Raw genomic sequence first — 19085 nt, 5'->3', positions numbered from 1 at the left:
TGGACCTGAAAAATACTTAGAAAGTAGAATTGACAGGAGTGGGTAACCAATAGGACACGGAAAAGCTAAGGAATGATAAATAATCAGGAAGATTTTCCCAGGCTTCTGGGCAAGTAACTCAACAGATGCTATTGCCATTTTCTGACGGGCAAAGAGAAAGAACCTGGACCTGAATATTTCAGAGGTCTGCAACCTCCCTAACAAAATCCATCCGGTTACTCCAAAAGCTCCTCTCTGTTTCGGCTTGCATATCCCTTTAACTGAAGCTTCCCTGGTGGCTCGGAGGCAAGGAATCTGCCTGCAATGCGGGAGCCCTGGGTCGGGAAGACCCTGAGAGAAAGCAATGACCTACCCACTCCAGTACTCCGGCCTGCAAAACCCCACCCCTTTAACGGCCTCCGAACAGTGGGCTGACTGCTTCAGCCGGCAAACCATCAAGAAGACTCTTCTCGCCAGAGGGAGCCCTTGCGCACGACCTCGAAGATGGGCGGCGGGCCCAGTAAACCGGAAGCTTTTCCCTTCCTAAAGTCCCCGCCCCTCAAGGTGTCATGGTGGCTCCGCCCCTAAACCTCACAGCGGGAGGCCGAAAAGCGCCGGACCACTGACTCCGCCCGGCGGGAAACGGCCGCGGCCGCGCGAAGGCGCAGTCCAGGTTAGATCGCGTCAGGGGACACCGCCCTTGGGGGCGGGGCTCCGCTTACGCCGGGGGCGGGCCGCCGCGTCACGTGACCGCCAGCCAATGGGCGCGCGCGGCCGAGAGTTTGAACGCGGACGGCGGCGCGATCCGAGGTCTGAGGCTGGGGTCCCGGAGGTCCCGGCGCGCGTGCCCGGGCATTCCCGCTGAGCCTGGTGTGAACGGAGCGACAGTTGCAGCGGAAGCCGTGGCCCAGGTACCATTCCGGGCGTCCCGCGAGAGGCGGGTTTGCGGGCCTCACGCCCGCCCGTCCCGGCTCGCCTTCTCCGGGGAAAGGGCAGCGGCTTTCCGGGCCCAGGGGCGTCGTGCCGCCCCCCCAGCCGCGGGGTCTCCCGGTCCTAAGTTCGGCGGCCAGAAGCTCGGTCCTGGGGCCGGCCCGCCCGTCACCCTTCTCCGAGTTCGTCTGTTCAGTGGGGACTGAGCCTCCCGCCGCGCGGAGACCGGGAGGTGAAGCGTTCGCGGGACTCGAAACCCAGGCTCGAGCAGAAGGGCCCGCAGGCCGGCAGCCTGAGCAGGTGGCGTCCTTCGCTTTGGCCGCTTCTCCCTCTGGAGAAGCCGCATTGGCTGATCCTCCCGGCCGCCCAGCGGCAGGGGCGACACAGGGTGAGGGTGGAGAGCTCCCGCCCTGGTTCTTTGGAATCCAGACCCCTAACCCGAGTTCAGTGCGGCCCCGTCTTGACTTCTTCTCCAGCCCTGCTGGCCGCCACACCCCCTCTTAAGACCGTCGGCCCAGACGGGAAGGAAGCTTCTGACGGGGCTCATCTCCTTTTTAATTTTAAGTTGATTTAATGTACGAACGAAAGTTTTTAAGATAGACTGTGCTTTTAAAATAACTAAGCCAACTTGCTTAGTTACCTGATTTGTCTGGCTCGCAAACGTATCCAGGTTTGAACTAAAGAAACTTCCTTGTGGTAGGTAGTGTGTTTTATACATCCCGCTTAATGTCAGCGCTTTAAAAATAGTTGTCCTGGCTGTCCTGGAAACACGCCAGTATATATTGTATCTGTATTGGCAGAAAGAAAATATTTAAATGAAATCTACAATATCTGTATTTAAGAACCCAGAGGAAAATAAGGAAGGCCTGGAGAAAATACTCAAGAAAATGTAAGGTTCTGGAAAATATTTGACAAACTCAGAGGAGATGAAGATGTGTTTTGTAGTGAAAACTTATGTATATAGATTGCCACAGGAAACAAGAATTTTTTTTGTAATTTTAAGATCTGCAGAGTACAATGTAGGGCAAAAGGTGTTCATGCAAAGTAGTCTGTATTTAGTAGCAAAATACTGATACCATCATAGTGCCTAGTATATAGTAAGCCCTCAGTATTCGTTACAGAATTAATAAGTGGCATATTACAGATTCTTTGGGTTGGAAATCTTATTGATTAAATCTTTCCTATAAAGTACCTGAGGAGGATAAAATTATGCCACAAATATTAATGTAATTTAAAAGCTGCAAAATGTAGATTATTACCAGATTATCTACTTTGGGCTGATTCTACAGTTACAAAGCTTCTAATCATTTTTTATGGACAACCTATGTTTTCAATTTTGTTTTATATTTGATACCACCCCTTCAAAAATTAAATGATTTCTATTATTTTTAAAGTCCTAGGGCAGAAGATGGCCAAGGAAAGATGCCTCAAAAAGTCTTTTCAAGATAGTCTTGAAGACATAAAGAGACAAATAAAAGAGAAAAGGAGTAAAAATTTGACAGAGATTAAACGAAAGTCTTTGATCATTGCACCATGCCAAACAACCAGTAAGAGATTTTCATGTTTCCTATACATCACTTTTTAAGGTTAGGTTTAATTACTGATAAAAGAAATTTTTATTTTCTTTCAGCCAATACTTCCAAAGTGCTAAACTACGAAGACAACAACAGAATGTTAGCCTTAGCTTTGGAAAATGAAAAGTCCAAATTGAAAGAAGCCCACGATGTCATCTTAAAGCTGAGGAGAGAATGTTACTTCCTCAGCTATCAACTATACACACTGAAAAATAAACTTACGTCACAACAGACAGAAGAACCTGCTCAGGTATTTTCATCAGGAAGGCTGGATTTCTTAGGAAGAAAATGTTAAAGCCTTAAATTAGCAATTTAAATCAGTTGTGTTCTTTTATTATACTGATAGCTCTGTTATTAGTGAGTTGGTCAGAATGTCTTTTCTCAGTGCTCTAGCCCCATAGTTGTGTGTGGCCAGTTAAGAATGCTTCAAGCGTGCTGGTGACATTCCTATAACTTGCTTCCGAAAGAGTGTAGCAAGACAAGGTCTGAAATAAATAGTTTAGCCTCTTGCATGGCCAGACCCTTTGAATGGTCAGCAAAGTGAGTCAAAGGGAGGGCAAGTAAGCTGAAGGTCTGGAAGTGGTAGTGGAAGCCGAGTAGTCCAGAAGTTTTAATCAGTGCTGTTAATCTTAGCTTTTCTATGTCGTTTTGCTACACCCGTGGGGTTATGTAAGGACTGCCTTAACTGGGGAGATGAGAAGTAGTTAAGTGCTTTATGGAGAATCATTTTTACCTACTAGTTGGCTAAATTAGGACAGTTCAGTTCAGTCGCTCAGTCGTGTCCAACTCTTTGCAACCCCATGAACCGCAGCACGCCAGGCCTCCCTGTCCCATTACCAACTGCCAGAGTCTACCCAAACCCATGTCCATTGAGTCAGTGATGCCATCCAACCATCTCATCCTCTGTCATCCCCTTCTCCTCCTGCCTTCAATCTTTACCAGCATCAGGGTCTTTTCAAATGAGTCAGTTCTTCGCATCAGGTGGCCAGAGTGTGGGAGTTTCAGCTTCAGCATCAGTCCTTCCAATGAATATTCAGGACCGATTTCCTTCAGGACAGCTCTACATTAACTGCCAAACAAGAAATATCTTGAACATTTTGCTGTCAGCTTTTTAATCTGATTCTGTTTTTGTCCAGGGGTGTATAGAAAGGCCAGCCAAAACAACACATGGAGAAAGTTCAGTTTAGGATCTTAGAAGAGTAGTAATGAGCTAGTTTCTCCTCTCATTTTCCCAAAGGCCACTGCCCAGGAAACTCCATGGGGCAGAGAAAGAAGTTAGCTGGTAACACTTAGGTGTCCATCTGTCTGCCATACCAGTGAAGACAGCTGTGTTGGCACCTAGGGCAGCAGCAGAAGCCAGAGCATAGTACTTAGGGTAGGGGGATGGACTCAAGAAAGGAATTAAGTCCTCTCTGCATCTAGAGGAGGGGTCAGTGAAAGAGTTTTTGCTTCCCTGCAACTAAGGTGATTCCACATCTCTCCTGTGTATAATACATAGAATGTATGTGTATATATACATACATGCAATATATGCATTGTAGTGTGATAGAGAGTTATCTATAAAGATTAGATTTTTTTTTCTTTTTAACCTTCGTGTAAGGGTTAGATTATTTTAAAAAAAAACAAACAAACACTTTTTTCCCTCAAAATGTAATCTTTCCTAATTTTTTTTCTTGTTTGGTCAACTAGTGAGGAAAAACATTTCTTCAAAGACATTTGACTCTTCCTCTTCCCTTTTCAGATTTTTGCTGAAATCACACAGAATAGTGTCAAGTGAATATTCAATAAGATAATCACAAAAACTGGTGGAAGAATTCTGTTATAGACCTTTTGATATTTATCAGTGATTTTTTAGTATTAAAGGATAGCATTAGTTGCCAGGCGAAAGTATTCTTAACATTTAAAACATCAAAGTTTGTTTTCTGCCACATGTTTTATGTGTCACTTGCTCTCAACCATCATTGGGTACTTGTGCATCCTTGTTTATGAAGTCAATTTGTAGTGATAGAGAAGCTTAAAATGCTTTAATAAGAATGTTTTTATTTCTTGCCTACCAATAATTATCTTGCCTTTTAAGGATTAATCAGTACTAATAGCGTTTCTTACGTTTTATTATGGATCTTGTAAAATTTTATATCTCTCTGTAGTTAAATATCCTCTTTTATTTACCTTCAGTAATACTAGCTTTAGAACATTAGCTGTATTGATAATCAACTTAAAGCTTTTATTAACAGGATTAAATTTCCAGTTTTATTTCTGATGAACAGTTTCAACCTATTCATTATAATGTCTGTATATTGTTTGTCTATCAAATTTCATAAAACAACTGCACTGAATTGGAATGACTTTTAAGGAATCAGACTGGGCCTCTTGTTTCCCTGATACACATCTATTTATACACATCTGCCTGGGTCTACACTGTCTTTCCTTTCCCTCTGGTGCCATTGGCTGAAGTGTCTGTTCCTATCCAAGGCCAGTCCCTCCCCGTGTGATCCGATTCTCCTCTTTTCTTCTCTAGGACTTTGCTCCTGAAAAATCCTGGATGAGACTGCAAACTATCTCCCTCTACCCAATTGTTCGAGTTATGTACAAATGTGCTTTAGTATCTCTCTCACCTTAAGAGGAAAAGAAAATAAATGGAACCTCTCCTGATCTCATTCTGCTCTCTCCTCATTTCTCTGCTTCCATTCATAGGAGAACTTTTCCAAAGAGAATAGAGCACTTACTGTCTTCCCTTCCTCAGCTTCCATTCACATTTGAACTCTGTTTCAGACTTTCATCCCCACCATTCTGTTGTCACTGTATATCTGGGTCACCAAAACCTCTTTGTTACCAAAGTCAGTAACTTTGGTCACTTTTCTTTCTTTGTTGGCTTTGAAATACTACTATGGTACAGGGATGGCTTTGCTGGAAGTACTTTGATCTCAGCTTTCTTACCATCATTATCTCTCTGTTTACCTTCCTGACTGTTCCGTGTACGTCTCTTTTGCTGGCTTCTTTACTCCTAAACATCAGTTGTCCTAGACCCATTGTATTCCTTCCATAGCTTTTAGCTCAAGATCTACACACACACACAGTTATTACTTGATATATTCACTTAAGTATTTATAAAGCATCTCAAACATACTTTGTACAAAGTATAAACTCTTTTTCCCCCTCCCAAAGATACTATGGACTTCTCCCTCCCTCTGTAAGTCTTGCTCAGCTCAATCAGGTACCCCAGCTGCTTGCTCAAGTCAGAACCGCAAGAAGCTTCCCTCTCATTCATTGTCCCTACTTCCACCCCTATTCAATGTGAGCACACTTTGTTACCCCAAAACCTTCTAGGCTAAACCTTCACAGCTGTAGGATTCAGTCCAAATGGACATGTCTTGCTTGATTGACATGATGACTTCCTAGCTGCCTGTGCCTTTGGCTCTTTTCAGTCCATGTTTCACAAAGTGGTCTGATTGATCTTTTTAAAACTTAGATCATTTTACTTCCCTGCTTAATATTTAAATGACTTCTCATCACACTCTGCCAAACTCATGGCCCTCAAGGCCCTACATCATCTGGCCTCTGTGTGCCCACCTCCTCCTGGTCTTTTCTGTGACTGTGTTCCAGCCCCAGTGGCCTTCTTTTCAAAACACAGCAAGGGTTTTCCTACCATGAACTTTGTATTTTCTGTTACCAGTGCTTCTCCTTCAAGTGACTGGCTGTTTGCATTTCTTCAGATTTCAGATGAAAGTCATCCCATCTAAAAGAACCCTCCAGACATCAGTTACTCTGCCATTTCACCCTGAGTAAATATTTCCTCCATTGCATTTATGACTACTAGCTTTTTTACATTTTCTCTCCCTATGCTAGATTGTAAGCTTTAAGAGGGTAGTACTTATTCTGTTTTCTAGTTATGGATTCAGTTCCTAGAACAGTCGCTGGCATCATAGCAGACTGTCAGTAAGTATCTATTGTTGAATAAATGAATGCTTTGTTGTGAATATTTTGGTTGTACCAGTGTTTTCTTTGTTTTAATACATTAACAGAACCTAGAATTATGTCCCTCTGGAATGGACTCCAAAATTGGAACAGACTCCAATAGTGACAACAACTCCAGAGACTTGTTTGTGAAGCATTTACCGTTAGTATCAAATTCATTATTATTAATACCAATAAATATTTAACTGTGATCCATTTGTGAAAGGAAATTAGCATCATACTGACTCGTATTTGAAGTCTGATACTCTCTCAAGAATGTATTTAAGGAAATTTGATGTGTTGAAATTCTGTCCTATATAGCCACACCAAAGCTTTCTTCTGTTTAGTTACTTTTGATGTCTAGGGATAAGAAGCTTCTCTTGAAGCTTCATTTGTTTTTCTTGTATCGTGTTTTTATTCTAAGAATTGGATATTCGAATGTTGGTTATTTTGCCAGTAACACAAATAGTCTGGTTTAGAAAAGAAATCTAATAAACTACCATACTTAACAAATTGTCACGCTGACTCGCTTATCCAGTTCATTCCGAAATACCATCAGACCTCGTATACTCCTTCTCTTGAATTAAGGGTACTTTGTTTGCTTATGAATTACTGAAATAAAATTAGATTAGTCAAATGCACAGATCTTAATTACAGAGTGCAGTGAGTTGGACTAATATATACACCTGTGCACTGAAACCTGGGTTAAAGTGCAGAGCATTGCCATTGCTCTGGCCAGGATCTCTCAGCTGAGCACTACTGACAGTTTGGCCTGGATCATTCTTTGTTGTGGACGTGGTCCTAAGCACCGTGGGGCATTTAGCAGCGTCCTTGGCCTCTGCCCGGCAAATGCCAATAGCAGCCCCCTCTCATAGTTGTAAGAACCAAAGGTGTGTCTAGACATTGCCAGGTGTTGTGGGGGCCCGGGGAGAGTGGGCAGGGTAACTGTCCCCAGGCGAAAGCTCCTGTCGTGAACCATCCCTCCATGGCCCTTCTGAGGTTGTGCCCCTCTCCTTGCAGAAGTAGTCACTAATATGATTTCTGTCCCCATATTAATTTTAATCATGAATAGTTTTTAAATTGTTGAATATTAAGATCTGATGCAATGTTTATGTGATGGCCAAAAAGATGAGATAATTGAGTTTTTATAAGATTTCTAAAATTGTTACTGATTGGTTGCTATTATTGTTTCCACAACTTATACTTAAGTTTTTATGTCTAGAGAGGTAAATTCTGTATAGAAAAAAAATAAAATTAGAATGAAATGGCCATATTAAAGCATAGAAATGGAAATTTCTTATTCCATGAACCAAAGGGAAAATTTTTTTTAAAGAAAATGAACAGTGTTAATTCAGAGGAGTCAGTAGGTAAATGCCACAAAAGTATGTTGTACCAAAGAAAATCACAGCTTGGCTAATGATACAGTAGGCTCCAGAAGAGGAATCTAACTGAATTTCTTTTAATGTAGTTTATACATTAATCTGATTGGCTGTTTCTCCCGTTACATAAAATGATGAGTTAGGGAAAGTGTTCAGGAGGAACTGTTCAATTTGAGGTGTTCCTCCTAGGGGGAGCTGAATATCAGTCATAACAAATCTACTTCCATGTCATCATCATAAGTGTTTTTGGTTTCCTTTGATACAGAACAGATACACTGATTTAGAATGGAATTATGAAATGTTACTAAAAGAAAATAAACTCTGTAGAAAATCTTAAATGCTTTTATTGCATAACTGTTAAGTTTTTTATTTTTTATTGGTACTTTCTAAGGCAAGTTCTTGAGGATGCTGACTGTCCAGAACAAGAAGAATCATTCCAAGTAGAAGGTAATTCAAATGAAAATCTAAAAATACTGTTAAGACACAATGAGATCTTTGAGAACAAGTAGCAATTTGTTTTTACTTTTTAAAATCTGCTCATCTGGTATTCTGCTCAAAGCAAATACCTATTTTTTTATACAGAATAATGAATTTTAAAATCCACCCATTTTTATTTTTCCAAATCTGTAGTCAAAAACCTGGGTTACAGCTGTGGCTGCAGTTTACTGAGCCTATGTGTTACACCCCGTTAGGCACTTAACATAATCTTACTTAACCCTTGTAACAGCCTTGGGATACATAGGGACAGACAGTCAAGAGGAAGTAAACAGTAAGCTCCCCAGATTTTTATTTACTTAGAGTAAATGGAAAACTACAGGAAGAATTTTCATTAGTTCCATTTTTAACTTTATTCTAAGATTCTTAATTTAAATTTCCATAAAGTGAACCTATTTTTCTCATTTATTTTATTTTTTTAATTCTCAGAGCCAATACCTACTATTTCTCAAGACAGACCGGGATTTGATTTGGATTCAAGTGAAGATAAGTCAACCGATATTGTCTTACCTAGAACTATATCTCTCCGTCGTGGTTTAAAGAAATGCATTAACAGTCCATGTCAGATTACTACTGTGGATGATTTTGGAATCAGTCATTTGTCAGAGGACTCTTTGGAACTGGAAATGATTAGATTTGCAGACCCACCTATAAGCACACGGATACCTGAAAATATAGAACAAAGTGTTTGTCGGTACAACAGGAGTCAAATTTACTCATCACCAAGGCTGATTCACCCAGGACGAGCTACTAAAACAAAGAAAAACATTTATGACTATAAATCACAACAAACTAAAAGTAAGCACAGAGGTGCCAAAGAAAGAAAAGGAAAAGAGAAAGCTAACAAAAGGGGAAAATCAAAATCTGTATCAAAGTATAAAGGGAGCAAAAGTGATAATAAAACTGTTTCCAAAAAAAAGTTGAATGAAGTTGTCACCTCCTGTGATGCTTACAATTTTAATTTGGAAGAAGGTGTTCACCTCACTCCTTTCCGGCAAAAAGTGTGCAATGATGCTAAAAGAGAAGAAACCAACAATGAATCTGAAGTGAGCATCTGTGAATCAAGCTGTTCAGGAGATGATTCTGATGACCTCTATGTCCCCACGTGCAAGTCCAGTCCAGATCTCAGCAGTGAATCAACTAGGAGTCCTGTCCCCAGGCCTCGACCTAAGCGAGCACTAAGACATCAGGGCGGAAAGGGGACGGAGGGCTCTGAGACAAGGGAAGCTCCTCCTGGTGAGTGATTCGCTTGTTTGCCTGCATTCTTGATGTTTATGATAAATGATCACTCCTGGTGCTTATATACTAGCATTTACCATCTGCTTCTCTGGAGGAGGTTATAGACTTACCATCTGTCTCTTTGGGGAAAATTAAATAGTGGGGGACTGGAGATGGAAACCATAGTGTGTTGCTTTGACATACTTAAAGCTAATTTAAATCCTCTTTAAGAACAAATAGTACTTGTCATGGAGAGAGTGTTTTTACTTTCAGTAAATGAAACCTTCCAAAGCGAGGAAAATTGTGGAGTTAGGTTGAATTAAAATTCCCATTATGCACTCCCCCGAAACATCCCCCTGAAAATGAAATCGAACTTATATCCAGCGACCTGTAATTTTAATGACTTTGCTTTATCGTCAACTTGACAGGATCCAGAATTTAAAATAATTTTCTATTTAGTGAAGGTGGCCTAATAAGACCAAGAAAACCTTTTCCTCAATTCCTTAGTAGTATTTTATAAGACATGTGTAAAACATCTAAAAACTGTGGCTTAGAAAACCTTGCTTTTATTGGTTAGATCAGAAAGTAGCCCAGATATCGACAATACAGCCTGCTGCTGCCCACAAAGATTCTTATCTGGGAATTGTGTTAATAGTTAGTGTGCGAACATAAACAGGCAAGTTTTATCATTCTCAAAATGCTGTTGTGCTAGCTCATTTGATCCCCGTAACAGCACTGTTATGGTTGTTATGATGGTGTTAGTCAATTGTATCTGACTCTTTGTGACCCTGTGAATTGTAGCCCACCAGACTCCTCTATCCATGGGATTCTCCAGGCAAGAATACCGGAGTGGGTTGCCATTCCCTTCTCCAAGGGCGGAGGGATCGAACCCAGGTCTCCCGCATTGCAGGCGGATTCTTTACTGTCTGAGCCACCAAGGAAGCCCCTAGTTAGGTGGTGAAAAGTGAAAGTCGCTCAGTCGTGTCTGACTCTTTGTGACCCCATGAACTATACAGTCCATGGAGTTCTCCAGGCCAGAACACTGGAGTGGTTAGCTGTTCCCTTTTCCAGGGGATCTTCCCAACCCAGGGATCGAACCCAGGTCTCCCGCATTGCAGGCAGATTCTTTACCTGCTCAGCCACCAGGGAAGCCCAGTTAGGTGGTTCAGTTCAGTTCAGTCGCTCAGTGGTGTCCAACTCTTTGCAACCCCATAGACGGCAGCACGCCAAGCCTCCCTGTCCATCACCAACTCCCAGAGTTTACTCAAACTTAATATCCATTGAGTCTATGATGCCATCCAACCATCTCATCCTTTGTTGCTCCCTTCTCCTCCCACCTTCAATCTTTCCCAGCATCAGGGTCTTTTCCAGTGAGTCAGTTCTTCACATCAGGTGGCCAAAGTATTGGAGCTTCAGCTTCAGCGTCAGTCCTTCCAATGAAGATTCAGGTTTGATTTTCTTTAGGATGGACTGGTTGGATGTCCTTGCAGTCCAGGGGACTCTCAACTGTCTTCTACAACACCACAGTTCAAAAGCATCAGTTCTTCGGCGCTCAGCTTTCTTTATAGTCCAACTCTCACATCCATACATGACTACTGGAAAAAACATAGCTTTGACCATCCGGACCTTTGTTGGCAAAGTAATGTCTCTGCTTTTTAATATGCTGTCTAGGTTGGTCATAACTTTTCTTCCAAGGAGTACGCGTCTTTTAATTTCATGACTACAGTCACCATCTGCAGTGATTTTGAAGCCCCCAAAAATAAAACCAGCCACTGTTTCCACTGTTTCCCCATTGGTAGCATGCAAATATCTCTTTTAAGAAGTATGCTGTAATGATTTTAGAGTAAATCAAACAAGATTGGCCAAATGTTGATAATTATTGAAGCTGAGTAAATGGGGGCTCATACTGTTGTCTCCATCTTTGTGTACTTAAATTTTCATAAGTTTTTAAAGGAAAAAAACACTAGTGTTACTCGGAATTTGGTCCCCAGACCTTCAGCATCACTGGAAACTTCTTAGAAAAGCAGAATCTCATGCCGTACCCCACATCCTTGAATCATAATCTCTTTTTAACAAATTTCCTGGAAGATTGGTGTATGGGTAAAAGTTATAGAAGCTTTATTCCAGAACATAGCAACTGATCTGATGTTGTTTAACCATAGTTTCCAAACCAAAAGTTGGAATAATTAGTATAGTACAATTTGTTTATGTAAGGACAAGAAAGACAATATCTGAAACCCAGGTAGCCCTGAACAGTGGTTATTAAACATAAAATCATTTTACAGTTTAAATTTAGTTTTTCCTGGGAAAGAGTTTGCTTTTTAAAGCAATTTTAAGAGATTATTTGCCTTGTAGTGTTCTTACTGTGTGCTGGGTGCCTGTCTCCCAATATAGATGTAGCTTCAGGTAGAATAACTTGAATGTTTCTGATAGGAAAATCTTTGGGTAACTTTTTAATCTACCAGCTTTATTAGCACACGTGCATGCTCAGTCATGTTCGACTCTGTGACCCCATGGACTGTAGCCTGCTAGTCTCCCCTGTCCTTGGGATTCTCCAGGCAGGAATACTGGAGTGGGTTGCCAATTCCTCCTCCAGGGGATACCCAGGGATTCTTTACTACTAGCACCAGCTGGGAAGCTTTACTAGAGGGAACCCTGTTTCTCCTCGTTTACATAGAGACTATGACTTAGAATTCTCTTTTATTTAGTATTTGGTTGACCAAAAAGTTGACTTGGGTTTTTCTGTTAACACTGTGTGTAGAATAGAATGCACTTACGTGGCTTTCTGAGACTCTAAGAAATCAGTTGATAATAACCTTTGCAATTGAAAGAGATAGAGACCTGGATAATTCTAAAGAACAAAGTATGACTAAGTGAAGTTGCATAGTTGAAACTAATTCATTGTGCCCCAGCTATCATGGAAGAATTTTCATTTTTTTCTTTAAATTTTTAAGAATTTTAAGTTTTAGTAAGCTATTGTTTTAGTAAATTGTTCACAGCCACAATAATCATTTCAGTGTTATACTGAGAGGAAAAGATGAACAAGTTTTTTTTCTTTTTTTGAAGGACAAGGAAAGAGTGGCTTTATTTCTTTGCCAGGCAAAGGGGGAACACAGAGGGATAGTGCCTCAAGAATTGTGCCCCTTTCCTGGTGAATTGTTGTTTACTCACGGATTCGTGTCTGAACCTTTTACGACCCTGTGAACTGCAGCCTGCCAGGCTTCTCTGTCCATGAGATTTCCCAGGCAAGAATACTGGAGTGGTTTGCCATTTCCTTCTCCAGATGAACAAGTTTTTAAAAACCTATATTATAAAATGCTGGATGCTGTGTACTTAAATTTTTTTTTATTGAAAGATGCTTGCTTTACAATATTGTACTGGTTTCTGCCATACATCAGCATGAATCCTCCACAGATGTACACGTCCCCCCTCTTGAACCACGTGCGTACCTCTCAGCCCATCCCATGCCCTGGGTTGCCGCAGAGCGCTGGGTCGAGCTCCCTGTGTCACACAGCATATCTCCACGGGCTCTCTGTTACATGTGGTGATGTACGTTTCCATGCTGATCTCTCAACTCCTCCCACACTGTCCACTAATCTGTTCTCCAGGTCTGTCTCCATCACTGCCCCACAGATAGGTTCATCAGTACCGCCTTTCTAGATTCCATACACATGTGTCAATATACAATATTTGTCTTTCTTAATGCACTTTGTACAGCAGGCTCTAAGTTCAACCACTTCACTAAAACTGACTCAAATGTGTCCTATTTTAAGGCTGAGTAACTTTCAGTGGTATATATGTACCACAATTTCTGTATCCATTCATCTGTTGATGAACATCTAGGCTGCTTCCATGTCCCAGCTGTTGTAAAAAGTGCTGCAGTGAACATTGGGGTACATGCACCTCTTTCCCAATTATGGTTTTCTCAGGGTATAGCCCAGTAGTGGGATTGCTGGATCATATGGTAGTTCTGTTCCTAGTTTTTTAAGCAAACTCCATACTGTTCTTTCTATGTAGCTGTATCAGTTTACATTCCAAACAGTGCAAGAGGGTTCCCTTTTCTCCACATCTCTGCAGAATTTATTGGTTGTAGATTTTTTAATGATGACCATTCTGACTGTTGTCAGGTGATACCACATTGTAGTTTTGATTTGCATTGCTCTAATAATGAGCCATGTCGAGCATCTTTTCATGTGTGTGTTGGCCATCTGTTTATGTCGTCTTTAGAGAAAAGTCTGTTTAGGTCTTCTGTTTGTTTTTCCGGTATTGAGCTGTGTGAGCTGCTTGTATATTTCGCAGATTAATCCTTTGTCAGTTTTGTTTGGAATTATTTTTTCTCATTCTGAGGGTTGTCTTTTAATCTTGTTTATCATTTCCTTTGCTATGCCCTTTGGAGGCCTTCCCTGGTAGCTCAGCTGGTAAAGAATCTGCCTGCAATGCAGGCAACCCTGGTTTGATTCCTGGGTTGGAAAGATCTGCTGGAGAAGGGGGTAGGCTACCCACTCCAGTATTCTTGGGCTTCCCTGGTGGCTCAGCTGGTGAATCTGCCTGCAGTGCGGGAGACCTGGGTTTGATCCCTGGGTTGGGAAGATCCCCTAGAGAAGGGAATGGTTACCCACTCCAGTGTTCTGGCCTGGAGAACTCCATGGGGTCACAATGAGTTGGACACAACTGAGTGACTCACTTTGCTGTGCAAAAGCTTTTAAGTTTTATTAAGTCCCATTTGTTTACTTTTGTTTTTATTCCCATTACTCTAGGAGGTGGGTCAAAGAGGATCTTGCTGTGATGTATGTCAGTGAGTGTACTGCCTATATTTTCCTCTAAGAGCGTCATAGTTTCTGGCCTTATATTTAAATCTTTAATCTATTTTGAGTTTATTTTTTGTGTATGGTATTAGAAAGGCTTCCTTGGTGGCTCAGACAAAAGAATCTGCCTGCAAGGCAAGAGACCTGGATTTGATCCCTATGTCAGGGAGATCCCCTGGAGAAGGAAATGGCAATCCAGTATTCTTGCCTGGAGAATCCCATGGACAGATGGTATTAGAAAGTGTTCTAGTTTCATTCTTTTACATGTAGCTGTCCAGTTTTCCCAGCACCACTTATTGAAGAGGCTGTCTTTTCTCTATTGTGTATTCTTGCCTCCTTTGTCAAAAAAAGGTACCCATAGGTGCGTAGGTTTGTCTGTGGGCCTTCTATCTTGTTCCATTGATTTATATTTCTTTTTTTGTGCCTTGATGACCATATTGGCTTGATGACTGTGGTTTTGTAGTATAGTCTGAAGTCAGGAAGGTTGATTCTTCCAGCTCCATTCTTCTTTCTCAAGATCGCTTTGGCTATTTGGGGACTTTTGTGTTTCCATATAAATTGTGAAATTTTTTGTTCTAGTTCTGTGAAAAATACAACTGGTAGTTTGATTAGGGATTGCATTGAATCTGTAGATTACTTTGGGTAGTATAGTCATTTTTCACAATATTGTTCTTCTAATCCAAGAACATGGTATATCTCTCCATCTGTTTGTGTCATCTTTGATTTCCTTCATCAATGTTTTATAGTTTTTTTGCATACAGGTCTTTGTCTCCTTAGGTAGATTTATTCCTTGGTATCCTTTTTGTTGCAGTGGTCAATGGAATTGTTTCCTCAATTTCTCTTTCTGATTTTTCATTGTTAGTGTGTATGAATGCAAGGGATTTCTGTGCTAGTTTTTACCCTGAAACTTTCTATATTCATTGATTAGCTCTAGTAATTTTCTGGTGGAATCTTTAGGGTTTTCTATGTATAGTATCATCTCACTGCAGATAGAGTTTTACTTCTTTTCTGATTTGGGTTTCTTTTATTTCTTTTTCCTCTCTGATTGCTGTGGCCAGAACTTCCAAAAGTATGTTGAATAATCATGGCAAGAGTGGGCAGCCTGTCTCGTTCCTGATATTAGAGGAAATGCTTTCAGTTTCTCACTGTTGAGAATAATGTATGTTGTGGTTTGTTGTATATGGCCTTTATTATGTTGAGGTATGTTCCTTCTAAGTCTGCTTTTTGAGGAGTTTTTCTTTTTATCATGAATGTGTTGCCATTGCCTTCTCCAGGGGCTCTCCCCCACCAGGGATTGAACCTGCCTGTCCTGCATTGCAGGAGCCCCCAGGGAAGCCCTGACCCTCTCAGTGTGCTGCTGGGTTCTGTTTGCTAGAATTGTGTTGAGGATTTTTGCATCTATATTCATGAGGGATATTGGCCTGTAATTTTCTTTTTTTATGATATCTTTGTCTGATTTTGGTGTCAGGGTGAGGATGGCCTTGTAGAATGAGTTTGGGAGTTTTCCTTCCTCTGCAGATTTTGGATGCATGTAAGGTGTGTAATCGCATAATTTCAGTCCCTGTGTTTGTCTGTTTTTTGGAACTGTACTCAATAAAACTTGTTTTTGTAGGTGCACTACTTGAAACTCACCAGTCACCTCATTTTAGCCTGAAGGATATCACGAATGTCCCTTTGTATCCTGTGATGAAAACTAGAAAGCTTTCTCTTTCTCCAAAAAAGAATGTAGAAAGCCCACCAGTGTCTTTACGTAAACGCAGGTGCACAGCCGCCATCGTGAACTATAAGGAACCCACACTTGCTTCGTAAGTATTTGGCTTGTGGGAACTCACTTTTAATGACATACCTGGGAGAGTAAGGTTATAGAGCTTCATTAAAGGGTGAGCCTTATTTGAAATACACCATTTTGATGAAAAACTGAAGTGAGAATATTAACAATGGCATGATCTACAATAAACTTAAACTGAAGAGTAAGTTAGTATTGGGATGCTTATAATTATGCTTAAGAGTTCTCTTTACTCTTACAGGAAACTAAGAAGAGGGGACCCTTTTACAGATTTGTGTTTCTTGAATTCGCCTATTTTCAAGCAGAAAAAAGATTCCAGACACTGTTCTAAAAAAAAAAAAGTGTGAAGCAAGTACAATGAAGCCTGTGTTAGATACTATTGAAATTCATCCTGCACTCGCTTCTGTGGCGCCAAGAGGGAATCTGAAAAATAGTATTCAAATGGTTAAACTATTGGCCGTAGAATATTCTCTTGACAAGATTGTAGATCATGAGCATGTCTTCAAAACTATACTTCAGAAGTGATGTGTCTTCTTAAACCTTTGATACATTTGGTTTATTTTTCTTCTAGCTATAAATAATTGGACTGAAGCACTATCATAGTTTAGATTTTTTTTATATTGCCTAAAACTTAATTGATGTATCTTATACCAACATTGGGAAATTAATCATGTTTCTTCAAATTAAGATGTTTTCATTATAAGGCATCTTTTTTTCCCTTAGGTGGGTAGTACTATGATTGAATGAATTTTTGAAGACAGACTGAAGATCTCCTGAAACTCTTTGTACAGTGTTTGAATAAAATGAATCCTTGTCATTCGCAGTAGAGCATACGCTAAGCTGTTTGTGGGTTCCTTATACCATCGCTGTATTTGATTTTTTTCAGACAAAATGTGTATGAGATCGTGATTAAAGCACGATGGTTGCTTAGGCTCAGGGACTGGGTAAGTGACTACCTCTGAACCCACAGCTCCACATGCCCGTTGTTGAAAGTGATACGTTAGCATAATCACAAATTATTGCGTCATGTCCTCTCAGAATAGTTCCTTGTTTAGTCAGAAATGCCAAATGTTAAATGTGTGAAAGCCAAGGCCTTTTTTATGCATTTGCTCAAATTCCTAAGTCCATGGCCGAGGGACACTGCCAGTGGCAGAAGTGAGGTGTACTCAAACCTGAAGCCACGAATTACCTCAAGTCAGGTCCTCGGGTGACGTGAAGCCAGTTTGCGACCCAGCCAACCTGGGACCCCGATGTGGAGAGTAGACCGCAGCCTGAGCTGGAGTGGGTCTGGTCTGGTTTAACTGCTCCAGCCTGCCCGGGGAGGACCAGCTGGTTTGGGGTCTCTGCCTCTGCCTGTAAATCCTGGTGTGACTTCATTTCTTCAAGGTTCCTAATTAAAGAATAGAATCTACCTTTCTAAGAAAAAAGTAAATTCAGTGAGGGTTCAGTTCTGAGAGTTTGAAACCTATACTTTTATATACTTCTGTAAATTTTGATTTGTAAGAGCAATAAAGTTTGTATAAGATAGTGCGTCTTTTTTTCCATTCTTTTAAATACAGACGTATCCTGTCTCTCTGGTCATCTTTGTCTCCAGCCATCACTGCTTTCTCCCTTCCTGGGCATTTCTCCCCACAAACCTTGGCTTTCCCTGTGGTCATCGCCTCTGCCACATTACCATCCTCGCGGTCTCTTCTCTTTTCTCTTCTCAGTGGAGCCTCCCTATCCCAGTTGGCAGTGTCTGTGTTCCCAGCTGCCTCTTCTGACCATGACCTCAAGTTGTCTACTGCATCTCCATACCTGCCTGCATTCCGTGCTAGTCACACCCGAAATCCTTAACGTCAGCCCAGACTTTCCTGCCCCTGGTGGAATCACGGGTTCATATGCCCTACTCTCCATCACAGTCTCTTATTTTTCCAGTTTGTTTATTCAGCTACTGCCCTTCCACCTGCTGTTTGAATTCATTCAAACTCTAGGATGGCTGTCTTAATTAGGGTTCAGTACAATTTTTTAAAGCTTGTCAGTCACAGCTGCTGCATTGCAAGTGCTCAATAGCCACAGGTGACTAGTGGTTACCACACTGGGGACAATGCAGATATAGTCCATTCCAGAAAGTCCTGTTGGACTGATGGCTACTTTGGCTAGTAGTTAGCACACTGCAGCCTGCAGGTCCAAGTATAACTCGTTTTTGTCCTAGTAATAAAAAATGCATTCAGTGAAAAAGAATCTGTTTTATAAAGTATATTTTTCTTTAAATCTTAAAAATTACTGTTTTTAACAGTCTGCTTTTGCATGGTCTGCAAGGTAAAGATGCTTTTTGTCTTTAAATAAAAAACTTGCTGTTGATTTATTTTATCCCTTAAGCTTGCAAAGTCTAAAATATTTACTCTCAAGCCTTTTACCCCAAAGGCTTGCCAACTCTTGCTCTTCACCATTGACTGCCTTTACTATTACTTTATGGATCTTTCTCTTCTGACATTTTTGGATCTACCTTTATCCTCACCTTCCTTTCACCTCCAAAATCAATTATTCTGAATTTGGTGGCTTTATCCTTTTTTTAATTCACTTTTGGCTGTGCTGGGTCTCCACTGCCACACGCGGACTTTCTCTAGTTTCTCTGCTCTTCGGCACAGTGCACGGCTGTTCTGCAGTGGCTCCTCGTTGCCGAGCACAGGCCCTCGGTGTGCGGGCCTCAGTTGTTGCAGCACACGGCCTCACTATTTGCAGCTCGCTGGCTCTAGGGGCCATGGGCTTCAGTGGTTTTGGTGCACAGGCGTATCAGCTGTTCCTTGGCATGTGGACCCCTCCTGGACCAGGGATCGAACCTATATCCCCTTCATTGGCAGGTGGATTCTTAGCCACTGCACCACCAGGAAAGTCCTATACTTCTATAGTTTCTGTATTTTACTATTTCTTTATTCTTGTAAAGTGTTTATCCATAGACTATTAAGATTTCTTTGTATTTTAA

At 41.2% G+C, this 19085-nt stretch overlaps 1 protein-coding gene across 3 annotated transcripts; it reads left to right on the top strand.

Moving 5' to 3' along the window:
• Positions 1-756: 756 nt before the first annotated feature.
• SGO1 (shugoshin 1) lies at positions 757-17647 on the top strand. Of its 3 annotated transcripts, none has more exons than XM_065943095.1 (8): positions 757-890; positions 2304-2456; positions 2540-2733; positions 6506-6600; positions 8208-8263; positions 8741-9547; positions 15947-16139; positions 16362-17647. In XM_065943095.1, the coding sequence occupies exons 2-8, from the start codon at positions 2318-2320 to the stop codon at positions 16465-16467; spliced, it is 1590 nt and encodes a 529-aa protein (XP_065799167.1). In that variant the 5' UTR covers positions 757-890; positions 2304-2317; the 3' UTR covers positions 16468-17647. The 3 variants fall into 3 exon arrangements, with proteins under 3 accessions (XP_065799167.1, XP_065799168.1, XP_065799169.1); XM_065943096.1 differs by lacking the exon at positions 757-890 and adding an exon at positions 1265-1605; XM_065943097.1 differs by lacking the exon at positions 757-890 and adding an exon at positions 1779-1798.
• The last annotated feature ends 1438 nt before the right edge of the window (positions 17648-19085 follow it).

Source organism: Muntiacus reevesi, chromosome 8 (genome assembly GCF_963930625.1).
Source record: "Muntiacus reevesi chromosome 8, mMunRee1.1, whole genome shotgun sequence".
Taxonomy (NCBI): domain Eukaryota; kingdom Metazoa; phylum Chordata; class Mammalia; order Artiodactyla; family Cervidae; genus Muntiacus; species Muntiacus reevesi.
This window is presented reverse-complemented; position numbering and strand designations above follow the sequence as displayed.